At 42.7% G+C, this 17,352-nt stretch overlaps 1 protein-coding gene across 2 annotated transcripts; it reads left to right on the top strand.

Annotated features, from left to right (window-relative positions):
• Positions 1-6,059: 6,059 nt before the first annotated feature.
• On the top strand, positions 6,060-16,255 carry LOC104354600 (lysosomal acid lipase/cholesteryl ester hydrolase). 2 transcript variants are annotated; one of them, XM_086466343.1, is made up of 9 exons: positions 6,060-6,191; positions 7,453-7,567; positions 8,652-8,850; positions 9,468-9,577; positions 10,908-11,044; positions 11,629-11,769; positions 13,227-13,298; positions 15,084-15,152; positions 16,022-16,255. In XM_086466343.1, exons 1-9 carry the CDS (start codon positions 6,060-6,062, stop codon positions 16,253-16,255), a joined length of 1,209 nt encoding a protein of 402 aa, XP_086322469.1. The 2 variants fall into 2 exon arrangements, with proteins under 2 accessions (XP_086322469.1, XP_086322468.1); XM_086466342.1 differs by having other exon boundaries at positions 7,453-7,577; positions 8,632-8,850.
• Positions 16,256-17,352: the final 1,097 nt, after the last annotated feature.

Below are 17,352 nucleotides of genomic sequence, written 5' to 3'. Positions count from 1 at the left end.
ACTCAATCTCTGCTGACAACACTTTCAGGATATATGTATACAAACTCTCCAGGGTGGGAGAAAGGAGTCGATTTTATCTTGGCAATGACAGGACTTCAATGGGACACTTTGGTTCAAAGTTACACTCTGAACCCAGCAGGAACCTCACATCTCCTACTATTTTCCATGAAAGCTACTGGCTACCACAGAGCTGAGCTGTTCTAACCATTATCTCCATCCCATGGGTATTTAGAGCACTCTGCCCATTAGTGGGAAGGGCTGCTTTGAAAACAATGCTGAAGAAACTGTCATGCTATTTAATTTCCTGGGGGAACTCTGGCTCTACCAATCTTGTTTCTAATAGGTAGTTATTGTACAAAGACACTCACTTGAAGGGTAGCCTCCATGGTTATTAGGTTACAGCACTATGGGTCACTGTCCCTCCGCAACAAAATGGCACTAGCTTCAGTGTGAAAAGAAACCCAGTGCGTTTAGGGATTTCCTTTCAGTGTGACACCCTCATTCTCCATTTGAATCAAATCTTAATGTGGGCCAAGTCTGGGCTGCTAACCAGGGCAGGTACATCTGTTACACTAAGACAGTTCACTAGTGACACTATATGACCAAAGGGTCAGCATCTTACTCTGCAAAATGATTCACTAACTGAACAAATTAACCATGGCTAGTGCCACTTCTGCCCTTTCCCTTCCAAGACAAACAACAGGCCTGTTTCATCTCCTGAGCCCACTGCTGAAGCCTGTCCTGTCTCCTTGTGCTCCGCAAATGTAAGTAGAGCTTGATCCAGACAAAACAGCTCTCCTCCAGATAAGGACATTCCTTACATCCAATACAAATTCCTGGGGACAAATACCCTCCAGAGAGTCAGCCCTGCAACTAACTCACTGCTTGTAGGGGAAACACATGAGGACTTGAGACCTACTTTATGAGTTTTCAACGCTTACAATGGGAAATGCAATAGCAATATACCTGAAAGAAGACAGAGTATCGCTTAAATTCACCTAGGAAAGAGATTGCAGCTGTGCAACTGTCTTGCAACCTGGGAGACCATAAAAGAGGCAGGGTGTTGAATTATCTGGAAAATCAGTAAAAACAGGTTGGGCAATCAGCATTGGAAACATCATGAGGGACTGTTGATCCCACCTTGGGACATGAGGAGGGACTAGACATCATGTTTCAGAAGCCCTTCTGAAATGTTAATTTGTGGTTTGATGAAAGTTAATGTCACTCTGAGACATCAGAGTTATAACGCTTTTCACTGAGAAATTACTAAATTACGTTTTTCACCATCCCAATGTTCTCTACTTTGTATGTAAAGCAGAACTGTTACTGTGGCTTCACTGACATCCTGTTCTTATTTCACTCCTTTCCTTCCCTCACCACCCAAAGGCATCATATTATTTGCAAGAGTGTTCCAAACAACACATCCCTTTCATCTGGTGTTCTAAATGCTCATCAGCCCGTAAAGAAACACAAGTTATTCTGAAGAAACTTATGAGTTAATTAGCTGAGAAGACTGGTCCTCATGTAGGAGGACTTTGCTTTGCCTGTAGCCCAGCTGCCTAAGGACACAGAACATGTCCCTCTGCCCACAGTCATTGAGCCAATTTCAGTAAGGACTGAGTCCCCAGGCTGACTACAACCAACTCAGCAGTTAGGCAAATATCTCCGAAGATACTATGTTTTTGGAGTTGACGAAAATGGCTTGAGAAAAAGGTTTTATGATGTGTTCAAGCATTCTTTGGCACCAGCAGGTCCCTACAGAAGCCATGTCAACTCTGAGTGACTGGTGTAGAATCAGATGGGTTTCATAAGTTGTGCTGGTCACTGAAAAACAGACTTAGGACAGTCTGTAATGTTAAACTTAAAGTTAACATAAACCAAATGAAAAGCAATAGCAGAGACAGTGTTCTTGAGAAAGTATGTTGAGAGCAGCTGGACACTTCCTCCTCTTCATCCTGAAAGACTACATTCAGAGCAGCCCCTCAGCTGGGCAACAGTACAGGTCAAGGTCTGCCACAGCCTCAGGGAACTGGAACACCCAGGTCCCAGCTAAACATCCTAACCACTGATTTGTAGGTACTTCTTAAACTCTCCTGCTCGATGGTGCATTTTGGGTTTGTGAATTTAACCAGAAGATCTTTTTCATCTCAAAGATTTCCCCACTTCTGAAGCACTGCCAAATCAGTGCTTAAACACGCTCTGCAATACGTGCTGCCAACTCATGACACTCACGGCTGCTACTCTGAAGTGCTCATTGTGTTTTGACTTCCTTTTATCGGCACGGGTTCCTGCTGGTGAATCAGTCTGCTAGTAGAGACAGACCAGGCACTGCAGCAGAAGACACAAGCGAGGCAGTCAAAGCAGAGGTAAGTTGCTTGTACGTATGAGTTCATTGTCTCTTTCTCTTTTGCCTGTCTCCGCTAAGAGGTGCAGTCTTGCTTTTGTGCAGCTGCTTGTAAGAATAGACAGCTTTTTACCTCTGATCCGTAAGCCTATTGCTGTGCACAGAAATGCTTGTTCGCTCAAGTTAGAAGACAAAGAGTTTGACCTGCACAAAAGGAAGAACAAGAGCAACTATTTCATTTTCCTCTACTTGTTTTCTTCAGTCTGTGAACAAGGGAATGAAAGTCCCAGTATTGCAACAGTGTGTGTAAACTGGACCTCTTGCTCTTGCTGTGTAATGCATGTGTATATTTCATTTGTGAGTAATGCAGCAGGTTCTCATACGCATTTAGTCATCACAGTGGCTTCTCTGATTGGTGTGTGTATGCCTTACACCCTATATGAAATAAATTTTAGGCTGCTTAAATCACAAGGGTAGATGGATGAATTTCTGAAGGGCTTGTATCTTAGTTTCACTAAATCTTAAACGTACCTGAAGAACTTTCAAGGGCATTTCTCTCTCTGACCTTTTTCCCTTCTAAGTATGTTCTTTTATGACAGTTTGCTGTGCCCAATATTTCCTTATGACTTCATTTCACTAGATAAAAACAGCTGTTCACGTCTCCTAACTGTCTTTATTCCTGAAGCTTAAGGGAGCGGTGGCCTGCCAAGATTGATATTACTTAGCCTGCTGTATCTGATTTAAAAGGTGAACACCTGGAAGTCCATGAGCCATGGCAGCTAAGCCAGGTGATCATAGAGTGCACTGAGAAAAGTTTGCCGCAACAAGAGGAATAATTTAGTCTCTGCATTGCCTCAACTAGTCTTGGTAGTGATTTGAAAACAAGCTGAGACATTAGCAGAATTTTTTCTTCCCAAATGAGATTCCCCATGCAGGGAGAGGGAGGCATATTTTACTCGCATTAGAATAGAGTGAAACAGCAGAAAGCAAAAAAGAGTGTTGTGCTGGCTGAGTATGTAGTTGTGAGGCTTCCTGTTTTGACAACAAAAATTAAGAGGTATTTGATATACAAAGGGAATCAAATGGAGTGTATTTTGATGCCAAGTTTAAAGTTTTGGGTGTTTCCAAATGCTGCTTCATTCCAACTGTCTGATGACTCATGAGGTTTGACTTCTTTAAATTTGTTCAGTCAAATTTAAATTGAAGATCAGAAAAAGTCAAAAATCCTTCTCCTTATAGGAGTGCAAAAATCTCTTGGTTACCCCTCCCTCACTCCAACAAATCCTGTTCATCTTCCCCATTAATTGCCAGGGAATGCTCTCTTATTTTCTCTTGATCTGTAGCTCAATTTCCAAGTCCAAATAAGCTTCATAGAGCAGCATGTCTCGTCATAGCAGGCATCTTATGCTAGAAGCAGAGTCCAGAAACATGTGGCTGCATGAGAACCTCTGTTCTTCATTAAAAACTGGATCCTCCATGTCTAGTGGATCTAGCAATGCCTGGTTTCAAAAAGACTTGTTTCCTGAGTCTGCTTAACTTCCTAACGCAAACTATAATACAGGCAGGTCTCCTATGACATTCTCTCACAAACCCTGATGCCCAGCCATGCATGCTGTGACTACTTTGAAGCTACATGGACACTGACTAGCTGGCTAGTTCATTCTTGCTGACTGCTCAGCTGGTTGCAGAACACCGTAGAACAGCTGCCTTCAGCCTCCTTTCCCCCAGCAAGTTGCTAACACTGCTGCGTATTCCTTCCCCAGCATACAGTCCTCAGGATCTCCTGTGAACCCCATTACCTTACAGGCTTGTATCTCAGTGCTGAACTTGGTGAATATTTCCCAATGACGTCAAAAGTTAATTACAGGATGGACAGAAAGGTGAACTAACATACACTGCAGACATAGAAGCATGACCTCTTCTGTGGAAACTATCACAAGAGCAGTAATGTCCCCAGTCATTACTGATGAGGCAATCTTACAAGATGCTTTGATGACCTGAAGCCTTACATTGCATTAGGCATCTCTTTTGTCCCATGGATTCTATTGTTGAACATTGAGGTAGCATGCCTGATCTTTATGGTGTTTATCCACATGCAGAATGGCTGCTACTTTTCTCTTCACAAACCTCATTCTCTCCTCACACATGCAGGCACAGCATTCAACAACAATTAGATGTATAAGGGCTTTTCCAGAATGTGTAAGCACAGTCCTGAGCTTCATGGACAAATTGTCTTTGTACAGTTCATCAGCCTGGAAAGAAAAATCCTATCCTACCTACCTGCAGTTCTTTTGTAGGCAAGCAGCACTGAACATGTCAGCACTTCTCTTGTTCTTCAAACGGTTTTAACTCATAGTCCCACACCCAGTAACTTTCTAGGACAGAGAACCTGTTCTTCCCTTTTCTAGGGAGCGTTTGAGTCAAAATTTGCATATTGAAAAAAAAAGGTCTGGGAAGCTCACAGAGAGAGGTGATACTGCACTCATTGACCGGGTTCTAGAAAATAAAGTGTATCTACCATAGGTGGATTCAGCACAAAATGGTGCTAGATAGACTGCATTCTGCAATTTCTATTCAGAAAAGTTAATCTGGTACCATCAGTCAATGCAGGAAAGGGCAAGGTCTCACCTTCCCATGACCAAGATAAGATTTGCAATACAGACAGTCATTTATTAAAGATAAAGGAGGCAGACCCTTGGCGACATGAAGGCAGTCTCAGGATCCATTGTTTACCAGTCTAAAACTACATCAGTCCATGGTTTCTCGGCTGGTGGCAGCCATTGATTTTGAAAGACAGAAACTTTGGGCTTGGAAGTAGCAGTAGGACAAATGCAATTATCTGGGGGTAGTAGAGCATGTTCCTGTAAGAAGTGGGCTGCAAGGGACTGGTGAAAAAGCCCAAGGGGATGGTAAATGGAGACCTAGATGACTCAGTTTCAGTCTGAAAGTCAAGGTTGACTGGGAACTGACTCATGGGGCTTCTGAGGAACCATACATGGTCACCTTATTCGCTTTGTGTTCTGAAAGCAACTAATTTCAAACAGAACTTGAACCTGGTCTGGGGCACATCACTCCATGGCGAAAGCACAAGCTGGCACTGATCTGGTGCAAGCATGTTCTTCTAAGCCCATTACATCTCCTCCCACAGTCCCTGAATCAGTCCTTGCCACCACACAACCCTTCACAAGCCTCATTGACTGATCCCTCACCCCAGCACACCACTCTCTAGCACCAAGAATGGCATTTGATCCCAAAGGAGGAGAGGGCAGGTGGAAAGAGAGCCTGTCCCAAACTTCTCCCACCTTATTCCTCAGGCAGGAAACAAACAGTGCTTTCTTCTCCTTCCACCTCTTCTGCTGGCAGAAGAGGCAGATAAAGGCAGACAAGCTGGGTCATGGTCATCTCAGGTACTCATACTTTTTGGTCAAGTTTGTGCTAGATTCATGCCCAGAGATTGCCCTGTCTACCAACTACAGCTCCCTTGTCGTCTGCAGAATACTCAGGAATGTTCTCACGTGGTATCCCCAAGTGTTTTCCTCACCTGCTCTGCATCCCTTGTTACACAGCATGAGCTATGGACAGTCCCTCATCACACAGGTACTTCTTATTCTGGTAGCCCCTTGGACACTCCCCACTTGGGTCTTCCTGTGGAATTCCACACCACACTCTTCCTAACGCAAACACCCCTGCATGTGCTCTTTCACACAGCCCCAAGATGTGGTGCCTCCTCATGCTGCTCTGCTCCCAAGGAATTGCCTTTTCAGCAGGATTCACAACACCCTCCACTCTGAATTCAGACACCAGCCAGTATAGGAAGACTCGCAACCCCGAATGCTTTATGAACGTTGTAAGTTGGGTCACTTTCTCTCCCTTTCTCTCTAAAGCATCTCTCCAAGTACCACTACCACTGCCCCATCACTGACAGTCCCTGCCAGGAGCCTAAGAAGGGCCCTTCCACACTTCCCGTTTTCTAAACTAGCGTTTTCCAGAACCACTGCACTAGAGTCACCGCTGCAATGAGGGCTGGCTGAATGTGCCAGGCACAGAAGTGACCCTTGCACATTGTGTAAGGACAGACACGTAGCGCTGCAATCGAGCATGTCGGCTACTACTTTTGGCTCCAAGGCCAGGCAACTCCCTAGAACCTCCTGAGGGCCACTGCAGATCCAGGCTACTGAATTTTGACTCCAGCAACACCACTCAGCCCTGGACTGTGGCAAGAGCACAGACTACACGCTCCAGTCCATACCAAACCAAACAACAGATTTCCACTGCCTGCGTTCAACCTAAACCCCAACAGATATATGATGAACATGAGGTGACACTTGTTTGCAGTCACCTTTCTCAACACATGTGGTATTTCAGGAAGAGTGCGAAGCTGGCAAGAGAACAAGGATCCCTCCAGCACTATGGTAGGGAGTACCAGCCTAGAAGAAACCTTGATCCTCCTACCCAAACAGTCTGAGCTGCCAGAGTGCTGGCTTCTACTCTCAAGGGAATCAAAGCCCTCCCCTTCTGTAACAACCTGTTTGCTCCAGACAGTGGCAAGGGAGGTTGAACGCTTCTTCAAACAGCAGATTCTCACTACACAAAGTAATCCAAGATGCCTTGCTCTGAATCACCAAAGATTTCCTCACAGTACATGCAAAATCAGGTGTAGGTGGTCTCATGTGTTCCTTAGTGACAGGAGCTCCACCCTTGTTTGCCTTGCCTGCATAGTTTGCCTAATCACACTTCATTATGGCCTAAACCCCACATCTTTTGGCACTGTCTCATACAGATACTGCTGCATGTTTACTCTCTAGAAAGGCACAATCTGAGCTAGCCTTGCAAAACACGACAAACTATCTCCCAAAATGTTAGTCACTCAATATAGTGCTGCTTTGTCCCATAATATGGGGTTAAACACCAGACAACTGTCACCTAAGCAGGTCTGAAGAAGACTGTGAGGCAACTCTTTACAAGACCTGTAATATTTATTCTCAGCCTTGGTCCCCATGGCCTTGCACTACCATGACAGAACAGCCCACATCCACACTGTTGTGCTTGGTTACCCTCCCAAATGGGACAACTTGCATGTTAACAACAGTTCCTTCGGCTTCCCACAGAGTGAAATTATCAGATATCATGGATACCCCAGTGAGGAATATGACGTTACTACGGAGGATGGATACATTCTTGGTGTTTTCAGAATTCCTGCTGGGAGGAACCACCAAAATACAGGTGTGACACGGTTACAGGACATAGAGGAAATCTGAGAGCCAGCTCTTACATGGGTCTCTCATCTTTCCCCTTTGCACATGCAATGGCATTTTCCACACCCTTCCATCTCAGTAAGAGCATCTAGTCAGGAATGCAGCCTGCATTTTGAATCCATCTAAAGTCCGTAACATTCAGTCAATAACATTCAGTGTCTCTGTCCTTATTTTGGACTTTTCCAATAATTTTGTCATACCCCAGGTTTTTTCCATCATGTGGGCTGGGGGAGGGTTAGGTAGACTGGATTTGGCAAAGTTTTGCACTAACACACTAAGTAATATACATTTAAAATAGAAGCCTGACAACCAAGCATCTCAGGACGGGCATATGAATATTAATTCCCAGCCTTCTGAAGGCCAGAGATATTCCTAAAGAATGCGATAAGAAATCAGATCATCAATGAAAAGCACATGCATTTCATCTGTTTCATCACATTTTCTGAATGGAGCAAAAATTTCTACCTGGAATTTGAGGTGCCATGGATACTGTTACTTTGTTCACTACTCCTTGTTAGTATTAAAGAATAATTTATTTCGGATCCCTCCTCCTATTTGGATCTCCTGCTTTGGAGATCGTCTGGACCAGCCTCACTCTCAAAGTAAAGTTAACAAAAGCTAAATCAGGGGCCTCTCGGCCCTGCTCAGCTGGTTACTGAATAGACCTAAGGGTAGATATGCATCTTGGGATAAATTATTCTTTGTCTGCTGTACACTGTTATGCCTTCAGCAGTTTAAAACTGTAGGTAGATGGTTTCAATATAGGGACTTGTAGTTGCCTTCGCAGTGTAAGGGGAGGTCGGGACAGGCCTCCTCATTAAATTCTTTATTTGCCAGAGCTGTCATGAAATGATTATGAAATGTCATTAAATGGTTCCTGCTTGCATGGAACAAATCCTTCAGGTTTCTCAGACCGATTTCTATGCATAGTTCTCCTGGGAGAATTTTGAAGAAGGAAAGATTTAAAACCTCTCACAAACTAAACTCTGCACCCCAATCTTAAATACACATTAACTACTGCTCCAATATAAGAATACTTTCATCTTTTCCAGGGCAAAAGCCTGTAGTCTTCCTACAGCATGCTTTTCTAGGAGATGCTACCCACTGGATTTCTAACCTGCCCAACAACAGCTTGGGCTTCCTCCTCGCAGATGCTGGCTATGATGTCTGGATGGGAAACAGCCGAGGGAACACTTGGTCTTTAAAACACAAGACCCTTAATCCCAGCCAGAAAGCGTTCTGGCAGTTCAGGTACTCTGTAGAGGGAGAATTACTCAAGACAGAAGCTCCAAGGGGAGATAGATAGCTTCAGCCTGATGGTTTTTACCCAAACCAGCATCAGAACAAGGTCTACACCAACCAAGGATAGTAAAGAACCAGACAAACAAGGATGCTTACTACCACTCAGAGTGGGGAGCATTGGCTGGGGAAGAGGCTTCAGACACTGGGAAATGAAATGGGAAGCTGAGGAAAAGTGAGACAGTAATGTGAGAAGGAGAGCAAGAATCTCAGCTGGAATAGGCTAAGCAGCCTTGTCTAGAAATCTCTGATCTTTCACAGCTGAATTCAACCAAGAGAGAAATGTGTTTTGTAACCCATGCTAATGAAAGCACTGATTAAATTCAGTTCCCCAAGGACTGCAGTTGACAGGCAAAACTGGTACCTCCTCTGCAGAGGGCCCAAGGCATCAGGGCCTGGCAGTATAGCTGCATCCCTCTACCCTCTTCCCCTTCGAGCAAGAATGCAGACAAAGCATGCAACCTCATCATTCAATGAGTCCTGCTGATGCAATTAACAAAACTGATGTTCAGTAATTCACACTGTGATAGTCAAATTGTCTGCTAGCTTTTTGTGTTTCTCCTTTGTAGCTTTGATGAAATGGGTAAATATGATATTCCAGCAGAGCTGTACTTCATCATGAATAAAACTGGACAGAAGGATGTATACTATGTTGGTCACTCCGAAGGCACAACAGCAGGTAATGTTAGGACACTCATAGTTCACAACATTTGTGTTCCCATCTGATCAGTAGGTGGGTCTCCCTATTGATTCAGCTGTTTTTCTTGTTTGTGGAGAGCTAGCAAATGCAGAGGTGGCTTCTGAGTTAAAATTTGGAAAATACACAAAACTTTTCTAAAACCAACTTTGGTTACCCTTACAAGCAAAGAAACCTAATAGCAGACCTAAATACAGTTCAACTTTTTTAATAATTAGAGACATAAAACTCGTTATTTACTGGGTACTTCAGGTACTGGCACTTAAACTCACAGCAACAGGAATTTTTGGTAAATTCATCTTTTGTATTAAGACATACAATTATTTTCCTTGTGAACAGGAAGGAAAAACTAAAAAGATGAAACAGCACATATAATACATAATTTCAAATAACAGAAGAAAAGGAAAAAGAACCTCAACATTACTACATCATGTAACTTAATGGCAATCACACAATTTAAAGCATAGTTCATGAGTGGCTACAACTGGCCATATTAGTTTCAAAACATATTGCCAGAGACTGAAACTTAGGAAAGAAAAAACTTTAATAACTTATTTTCTCTTATTGTCAGTCTTTAGCATTAACTCACTTCATGGCCTCTGAATGAAACTAACTTTCTTTTAGCATCAGATGAAAGTACCTGCTGTTTATGGTTTATGCATAAGATCCATGAAAGGACATTGATTAGAAATGAGCAACTGCCAGTTCCTTAGTGTAAATGACACAGAAAAAAAAGAGAAGGAAAAGTAAGAAAATCACATATTGTCACAGTTCCAGACCTTTTCTTTCTTGTCCTCTCGTAAGAATATAGAAAGACCCACATGACAAAACAAACTAACCATCTAGGCTTTCTTCAGCTGCCTTTGATGCAAACAATCAGTTGAGAATACTCAAAGCTCCCAGTATTCAGCTAATTATTCTACAGTTTCATGAAAGCATAAACATACATAGAGCTCTAAAGACTATAATCGGAAAAACTAATTTTTTATGAGAGTTTTTTGAACTTTAGAGGGAATTGATTTTATCACGAAAACCTCATTGGCATATTGCCTACAAAAACTGTTCTGATAAAGGCAATACCCAGACATTCTCTAAACCTCAGAATGAACCTTGCCTTTCAAATAAAATTGATTTCAGGACCTAGCCTCAACACTTGCCTTAGGTAAAATTTGCAGCCCAGGCAAACATAGACAATAGACGATGGGCTGCAAATCTAGTCTCACTTCTTGTTTGCTACCTGCTCTTTATTTTTTTTTTTTTTTCCTGTGGAAGATGTCTTCACTAACTCAGTCCGTCTTTTCTGTGTTTGCAGGCTTCATAGCATTTTCTACATACCCTGAGCTGGCTAAACGGGTGAAAATGTTCTGTGCTCTGGGCCCAGTAACCACATGCTCACACGCTACAAGCCCTCTGATTAAGATAGCAAATATTCCTGAACCACTGCTCAGGGTATGTAATTTTTCTTTCTAAGAAGAGGCTCAATGCCTGACTTACCTTCACAGGGTTCACTCAACCCAAGATGAAGTGTTCCCAGACAGGCAACATGCTGATACTGATACCTTTGGATGAATCAAGTGCTCTTGAAAAATCTGTTCCCAAACTCTGTGGGGAAAACACTGGAGATATAGGGCTTTAGCAGCAGGTGCCAGTGAAGTAGGAGACTTGTGAAACTCTGTCTCATTATAGGACTCTTGCTGTTAACTAACATTTTGCTGGCCTCATGCAGGAGGAACTAATGCAGAGCTATAATAACAGCCATGATAACCTCTGGGTCTTCAGAAATGAATGAGCATTGAGGTCACTGCACTAAAAATGGAAGGATGGCTTCCTCCAGGACTGATGCCAGTAGTATCAAGAAGGAAGGATATGTGATGCACTATGGGGAAGAAGGTGTTTTAAGGGGTACTGGGAGAGCAGGCTGTTTCAGCAATCTTTGAATACTGAGTTAGGAGGCTAGGCTATTAGTAACAGTTTCCTGCATAAAATGTTCCTATAAGAAGAAAATAAAGTGTTACACTTTTCGCTTCCCTCAGTTAATACTTGGCTGTAAAGGAACCATGCACCAGATTGGATTTCTGAAAGGACCTGTGACACAGTTATGTACAAACCTGGATAAGTTTTGTGGCCATGTACTCTGTTACATAGCTGGAGGCAACATAAAAAATTTGAACACAGTAAGTATACGCAAGAAAACCTTCTCAAAGTAAAACTAAAGTGATTTTGGAAGTTACATTTGTGCACTCTCTTCTTATCTAGTAACTGTCATGCATGTAAAGTCACATTAACCACAATGTAGTTCATAGCAGACCAAGGGAATGCCAGGACATCATGTAGTGCAAGCTGTGCCAAACAGGACTAGAGCTAATGATGGACGGGACCAACAGCTAGGCATATTATAATCCCAAAAGGAGAGGACTGAATTCAGTCTGCAGCTATATTGCACATGTCAATACATGTGTCCCCTTTTGGGGATAAGCTGACCAGATTTTGGTCATATACAGATGCTCTAAAAAGAGCCAATGGATGATGGAGTGAGACTTCTTCTCGGTAATATAGTTCCCAGTTTCCTTCCTTAGCATGCACACACCAAGGTCCTATGGACACGGGAATAATTAAAAGACAAGAAAAGCTCCTTTTTTCTTCCCACTTTTCAGAGTACTTGCACCAGAACTTGGTGCCAAAGAACTACTGTAAGGGCGATATTCCCATTTTTGTTGTCCTTAGAACTGGGCCCAGAACAGTTCAATCCATAACATGTAGAGCTTCAGAAAGTCTTTGCATTGTGCCTGACAAGTACAACACACCTACAGTGGGATTCAGAAAGACTAGTGCATCAGTCAGAGGGGACATGAGATACAGGAGAGTTGTCCCTATGCGTGCCAACATATGGATGCTGTAGAGTGTCCTAAATCCCCTTTACAGTGGTCGAAGTATGCAGGTGCTGGCATGTGTAATGTTTATTACTGCAGTATCTGTAAAGACTGGGGCCCTTTTTTCTCCATCTATAACCACTTCTAAAAGAACATACGGGAAAGCAGTGAGAATCAAGGTTCAACGCAAAATCAATTAAAGGCATTGCAGCCGTTTTGGATTGCAGAGCTAAACCATTGAGTATCTTTCCTGATTTGAATTAAGTCATTAATGTGGTTCTCAGGGCAAGATAACAAGTCTGAGGAAGAATCTGGGGAGATGGAATTGGAACATCTCCTTAACAGAACCATAAAAGTGCAAACAGAAGAAAAAGCAATCTGTTTTGTAAGCTGGCTTCTTTAGCATTAGGAGTAAAGCGTAGAGAAAAACAAATCTCCAAAAGACTTGTACATGCACGGGGGGGTTGGCGTCTACTCCGAAAGGAATGGAAGGTTTCTCCCTACTGTTGCTGAACACAGGATCCCACAGCACTACTATCTTCATGGAACAGACTTGCTCTCATGAAGAAAGCATGCAAATGCATACTACTAAGCAGCTATTCCTAAGTCTGCTTCTCAGTTTTCTGTTTGATATTTGAAGAATATAACCCTATTAAAATGGGGTTTTAACACAGCAGAAATACATTGCTCAGATCCTTCACAGCTTTATTCTGTTACAACCCCAGACTGCTGCCTTTATAACATTTCTGCTTTCTCTCCAGAGTCGAATAAATACATACGTAGGACATTCCCCTGCTGGAACATCAGTACAGAACGTTATTCACTGGCATCAGGTATAACAGCGTACAGACATATGAACAGACTCTGACTACTGCTTTTTATGCAACCAACAGCTTACAGAGAAGTCCAGAGGCAGTGGATCTGGGAAACTGCCCATCACATCTTCTCATGTGCTGCCATGAGCACCTGCCACAGAGGGAGCATTGTTGCCCATGGCTCACCAGGCCATTACCTGAATTGCCCCTTTGGTATCAGGCACTGAGATTTCCCCAGGGCACATCAGGACTCTGTAGGTTGGGCTCTAATGGCTTCCAGCCTTCATCTTTATTTATGAAGACATTTGCCTTGAAAGCTGCAGAAGTGAACGCAAGCACTTGGCAGGCAGTAGGACAACAGTGGAAATTTGAGCAGGCAGGGGATGATCCAGACAGAGAAGTGATCCAGGTTAAAGCTTTTCTCCCAGAGGGTTAATTGGAGCCTGGATCACCTCCCAAAGACAGTTAACCACACAAAGGCTTCTGCTGGCACAATGGCAAAATGGGGAACTGCCTTATACTACTACAGTACATAACAAGTAACACTGCTCTACAGGGATGTTCCCAACAGCCTTTTTTTTCCCAAAATCCTTTTAGCCACTCTTGCTACTGCCCAGATCCTGTATTCCAGTTCTCTCAAGGTGGGTTTCTACTTATGCACTGCCAAATCTGAGCTTCTTCTGCTTGTAGTTTCAATCAGACCAGAGCAAGGCAACTCCAGCCAAGAAACACGTCACTGCATATGTCCAGGTGCACCTCCTGAGACAGGAGATATCTACATACATCCTATAGGCAAACCTCCTATTTCTGCAAACACTTGATATTGTCTAGAATATAGATGTGCTCCTGAGGACACCCCTGACAAAAATTCCCAGCAGTTAATCCCTCAGGATACACCTACCCAAAGACAGGAAATGGGCACAAACCATTGACAGCCAGTGGCTTTATAGCCTATATTGCCAGCCTCTAACAAAGTCAAATGGCTACAAAGCAAACACAGATACAGCAGGACAGAAGAAAATAGCAAAGGCGATACAGCAAGCAGACTTCTAGCACGTTCCTAATTACCTGAATCCTTGAAGTCAAGGTTTTCTAAACTGGCAGACACTGGCTTTCTTTCACCCTGTATTACATACAACCACTCACAAATGAAACTACTTGTCAGGTTTCTGCAAAAAATAAAATGAGAAAAAAACCCCACCCCAAAACACACAAAAACCCCCAAACAGATGTGTACTTAGTTCTTCAGTCATCAGAACTGCAGGGCATATATCATGTCATTTAGAAAACACAGACTCAAGAAGGCTACTGTCTTGTGTCTAATGTTGCACCTCAAAACTGCTGTCAGAGCACAACACATGTAAAGCCAAACTCTTGTAAGTACAGACACTCTGGAAATGTCGCCACTACTGTGAGCAGACCAGACAGAACTGACACACAAAAGACAAGATGTGTAAGCAGAGACGTTATATTATACTAAGCTAGTAATAGCCCTGACACATTCTAGACACTCAAGTCCTTTTTTCCTGTGACAATTGAACCCAGCTCTACACCACAAACAGGTTCATCTTTAGCTAAGACAGTTAAGCAAAGTTTTAATAACAAAACATACCAAGGGTGGCTGAGGATCAGGAGAGTACGTTAGTAAGAGGAAAGGCGATGAAGGCACCCACAATACAATCCATCCTCAGCATCAAAGCCTGTCCACTGCCTGATCCTTGGCATAATCACAGGCTGGAAAATGCCTCCTACATTCCGGTTCTTAGTCTCTCAACACTTACATTTTACCTGTTCTTTTAACAGCTAACATATGCAGACCGATTTCAAGCTTATGACTATGGCTCTAACGAAAACATGAAGAAGTACAACCAGGTAAGGCAATACAGTTTTCCTGAGAATTCATCCTCGGGTCCTGGCAACACTGAAAATAGAAAAATTCAGATTTTAGCACCTGGGAGTACTACAGAAAGGGGAAGAGAGTGATCTGAGGAAATGTTTCACTGAATCTAATACTCGTAAGTGTAAAAGTCTGTTCAGACAAGGCACAGACAGGTCCTTGCAGACAGCTAACAGAAGTTAGTTTTGCCTCCCCTGCTGATGCAGGGATGTGTCCAACGACATGTCAATTTACTTGCCATTCCCAAAAGGTTAAGAGCCACTCTCAAGTCCTAGGACTGGATGAGTATGGAGCCCTTCACTTCCTCAAAAATCCTAAAGGTCTGTCTTTCAGTTAAACACTAGACTGGGGAAAAAAAAAAAAAAAAAAAAAAAAAAAAAAAAAAAAAAAAAAAAAAAAGTGGAAATACATACCTTGGTTTTGGGAAGAAGCTACTTATTGCAAAAATAAAACAGAAGGGATGATTCAGTACAGCACAGTTGAGACTACTGCTGTGGTGAACTGATGTACTCTGTATAGAAAAAAGGAAACAGACAAAACTTGGTCTCTAGGAGCTTTGGTTACTGCCTAGTCAACACTGAGAAATGCTGTGCTCCTGAAACACTGATAACTTGCCTGACATTTTTTTGAGATTTGGGTCAAATCAGTTGATTTGTAGTGAGATTTTATGACAAATCCTCAAGGTCTGTCCTTCAATTAAGGGAGGAAATGAACCTCAAATACAGAGTGACCTCTCCAATTGTCTGACAATCATTTCACAATTAACCAACTTTCACAGATTCCTTTCCCTAAACACAACTTCTGGTACAACAGCATTCACTCAGGTCTCCTCCCTTTCTTATAGTCTACTCCTCCTGCGTACAAGATAGAGAAGATAAGCACACCAATTGCTGTTTGGAGCGGTGGACTTGACAAATTTGCAGATCCAAAAGACATGGCAAAGCTACTTCCTCGGATTACTAATCTCATTTACCATGAGCATTTTCCTGCTTGGGGACATCTTGATTTCATCTGGGGCCTTGATGCGACTGAGAAAATGTATTGGAAAATCATTGAATTACTAACAAAATACTTTTGAAACCACATGCAGAGGGTTGATTCACTCAGTAAAATCTCCAAAACTTTTATTTGGCAATAAAGCAGAAGAGGTAAACACACAGACACACATAATGGATACCTGTATAGTATCTGCACTTGTTTGTTTCTTGCTTTCCTCATAGTTTGAGATTTTCCATGGAGTTACTGTGACTGCTATCTTCCTGAGAAGTCTGAGGTGTATAGGAATGAAAGCTGAAAACATGACTGTATTAGAGCTCACACTGCAGGGATCACTTAACTTGGACAGCTTTTATTTCTACAAGACTGATTTTCCTAAGCCTAAACTCTGATGGTTTTGTATATACCTTACATATCCTGCAGAGGCATTACCATGACCAATTTGTGTCTTCCCGCTCATTTCTCTGTTGAAGTACAACTGACCTTTGTTTAAATTAAATCATTTATCCATTTGACAGAGAACTTGGATTTTTTTTTTCCTTTTTCCCACCTCACATTTACCTATAGTGTCAACACAAGATATCTTCAGACACAAGAAACTGAGCAGGCAATAGATGACTTCCAAACACCAAGGAATCCAACCAAAGAAAAACTCATAGAAGTATTCTCCTGCCCTCCATGCCTACACATCAAGGTTTGTTCATGCACTCTAAATGCCCCAGCTTCAAAGACCATGGATGGCAGCTGAGGAATGAGGAGATATAGACCTGTCAGGCAAGCTGCACTCCAAGCAATACAGCTTCCACTGAATGAATTATTCTTGACATTGGCAATGAAGATGTTGCAAGCACTCTGAGCTATCAGCTTTGACTTTTACATAACTCTGTGTCTTGACCATTCTTTGTTCAAGTAATTTCAACAGCATGGGAAAGCAGTCATCTGTTTCCCCTTTCTGGCCATTAACCCAAAGAGATAGCATCTCCACTGTCCCTGCAAGGGCCTCACATCTACTCACCTACAAGCTGGTCTGGTAGGTAAGTGTCTGTCCCCAGGTTGCACCCAAAATATTCATTATTGCAGGCTCAGACAGGGTAGCTTTGTTTCCTGGGGTGTTTCTGGCTGGGGCCTCAAGCTCATACTGCCCAACCAAGACCCTTTGTAGCTGGTGTCAGCATCCAA

Source organism: Leptosomus discolor, chromosome 6 (assembly GCF_034619465.1).
Source record: "Leptosomus discolor isolate bLepDis1 chromosome 6, bLepDis1.hap2, whole genome shotgun sequence".
Lineage (NCBI taxonomy): Eukaryota > Metazoa > Chordata > Aves > Leptosomiformes > Leptosomidae > Leptosomus > Leptosomus discolor.
This window is presented reverse-complemented; position numbering and strand designations above follow the sequence as displayed.

Excerpts from the sequence above, each read along its gene's own strand:
- LOC104354600 (XM_086466342.1), top strand. The coding sequence starts at position 6,060 with ATGTGGTGCCTCCTCATGCTGCTCTGCTCCCAAGGAATTGCCTTTTCA. Across the intron at positions 13,299-15,083 it reads ACGTTATTCACTGGCATCAG|CTAACATATGCAGACCGATT; the intron begins GTATAACAGCGT and ends TTCTTTTAACAG. Across the intron at positions 15,153-16,021 it reads ACATGAAGAAGTACAACCAG|TCTACTCCTCCTGCGTACAA; the intron begins GTAAGGCAATAC and ends CCTTTCTTATAG.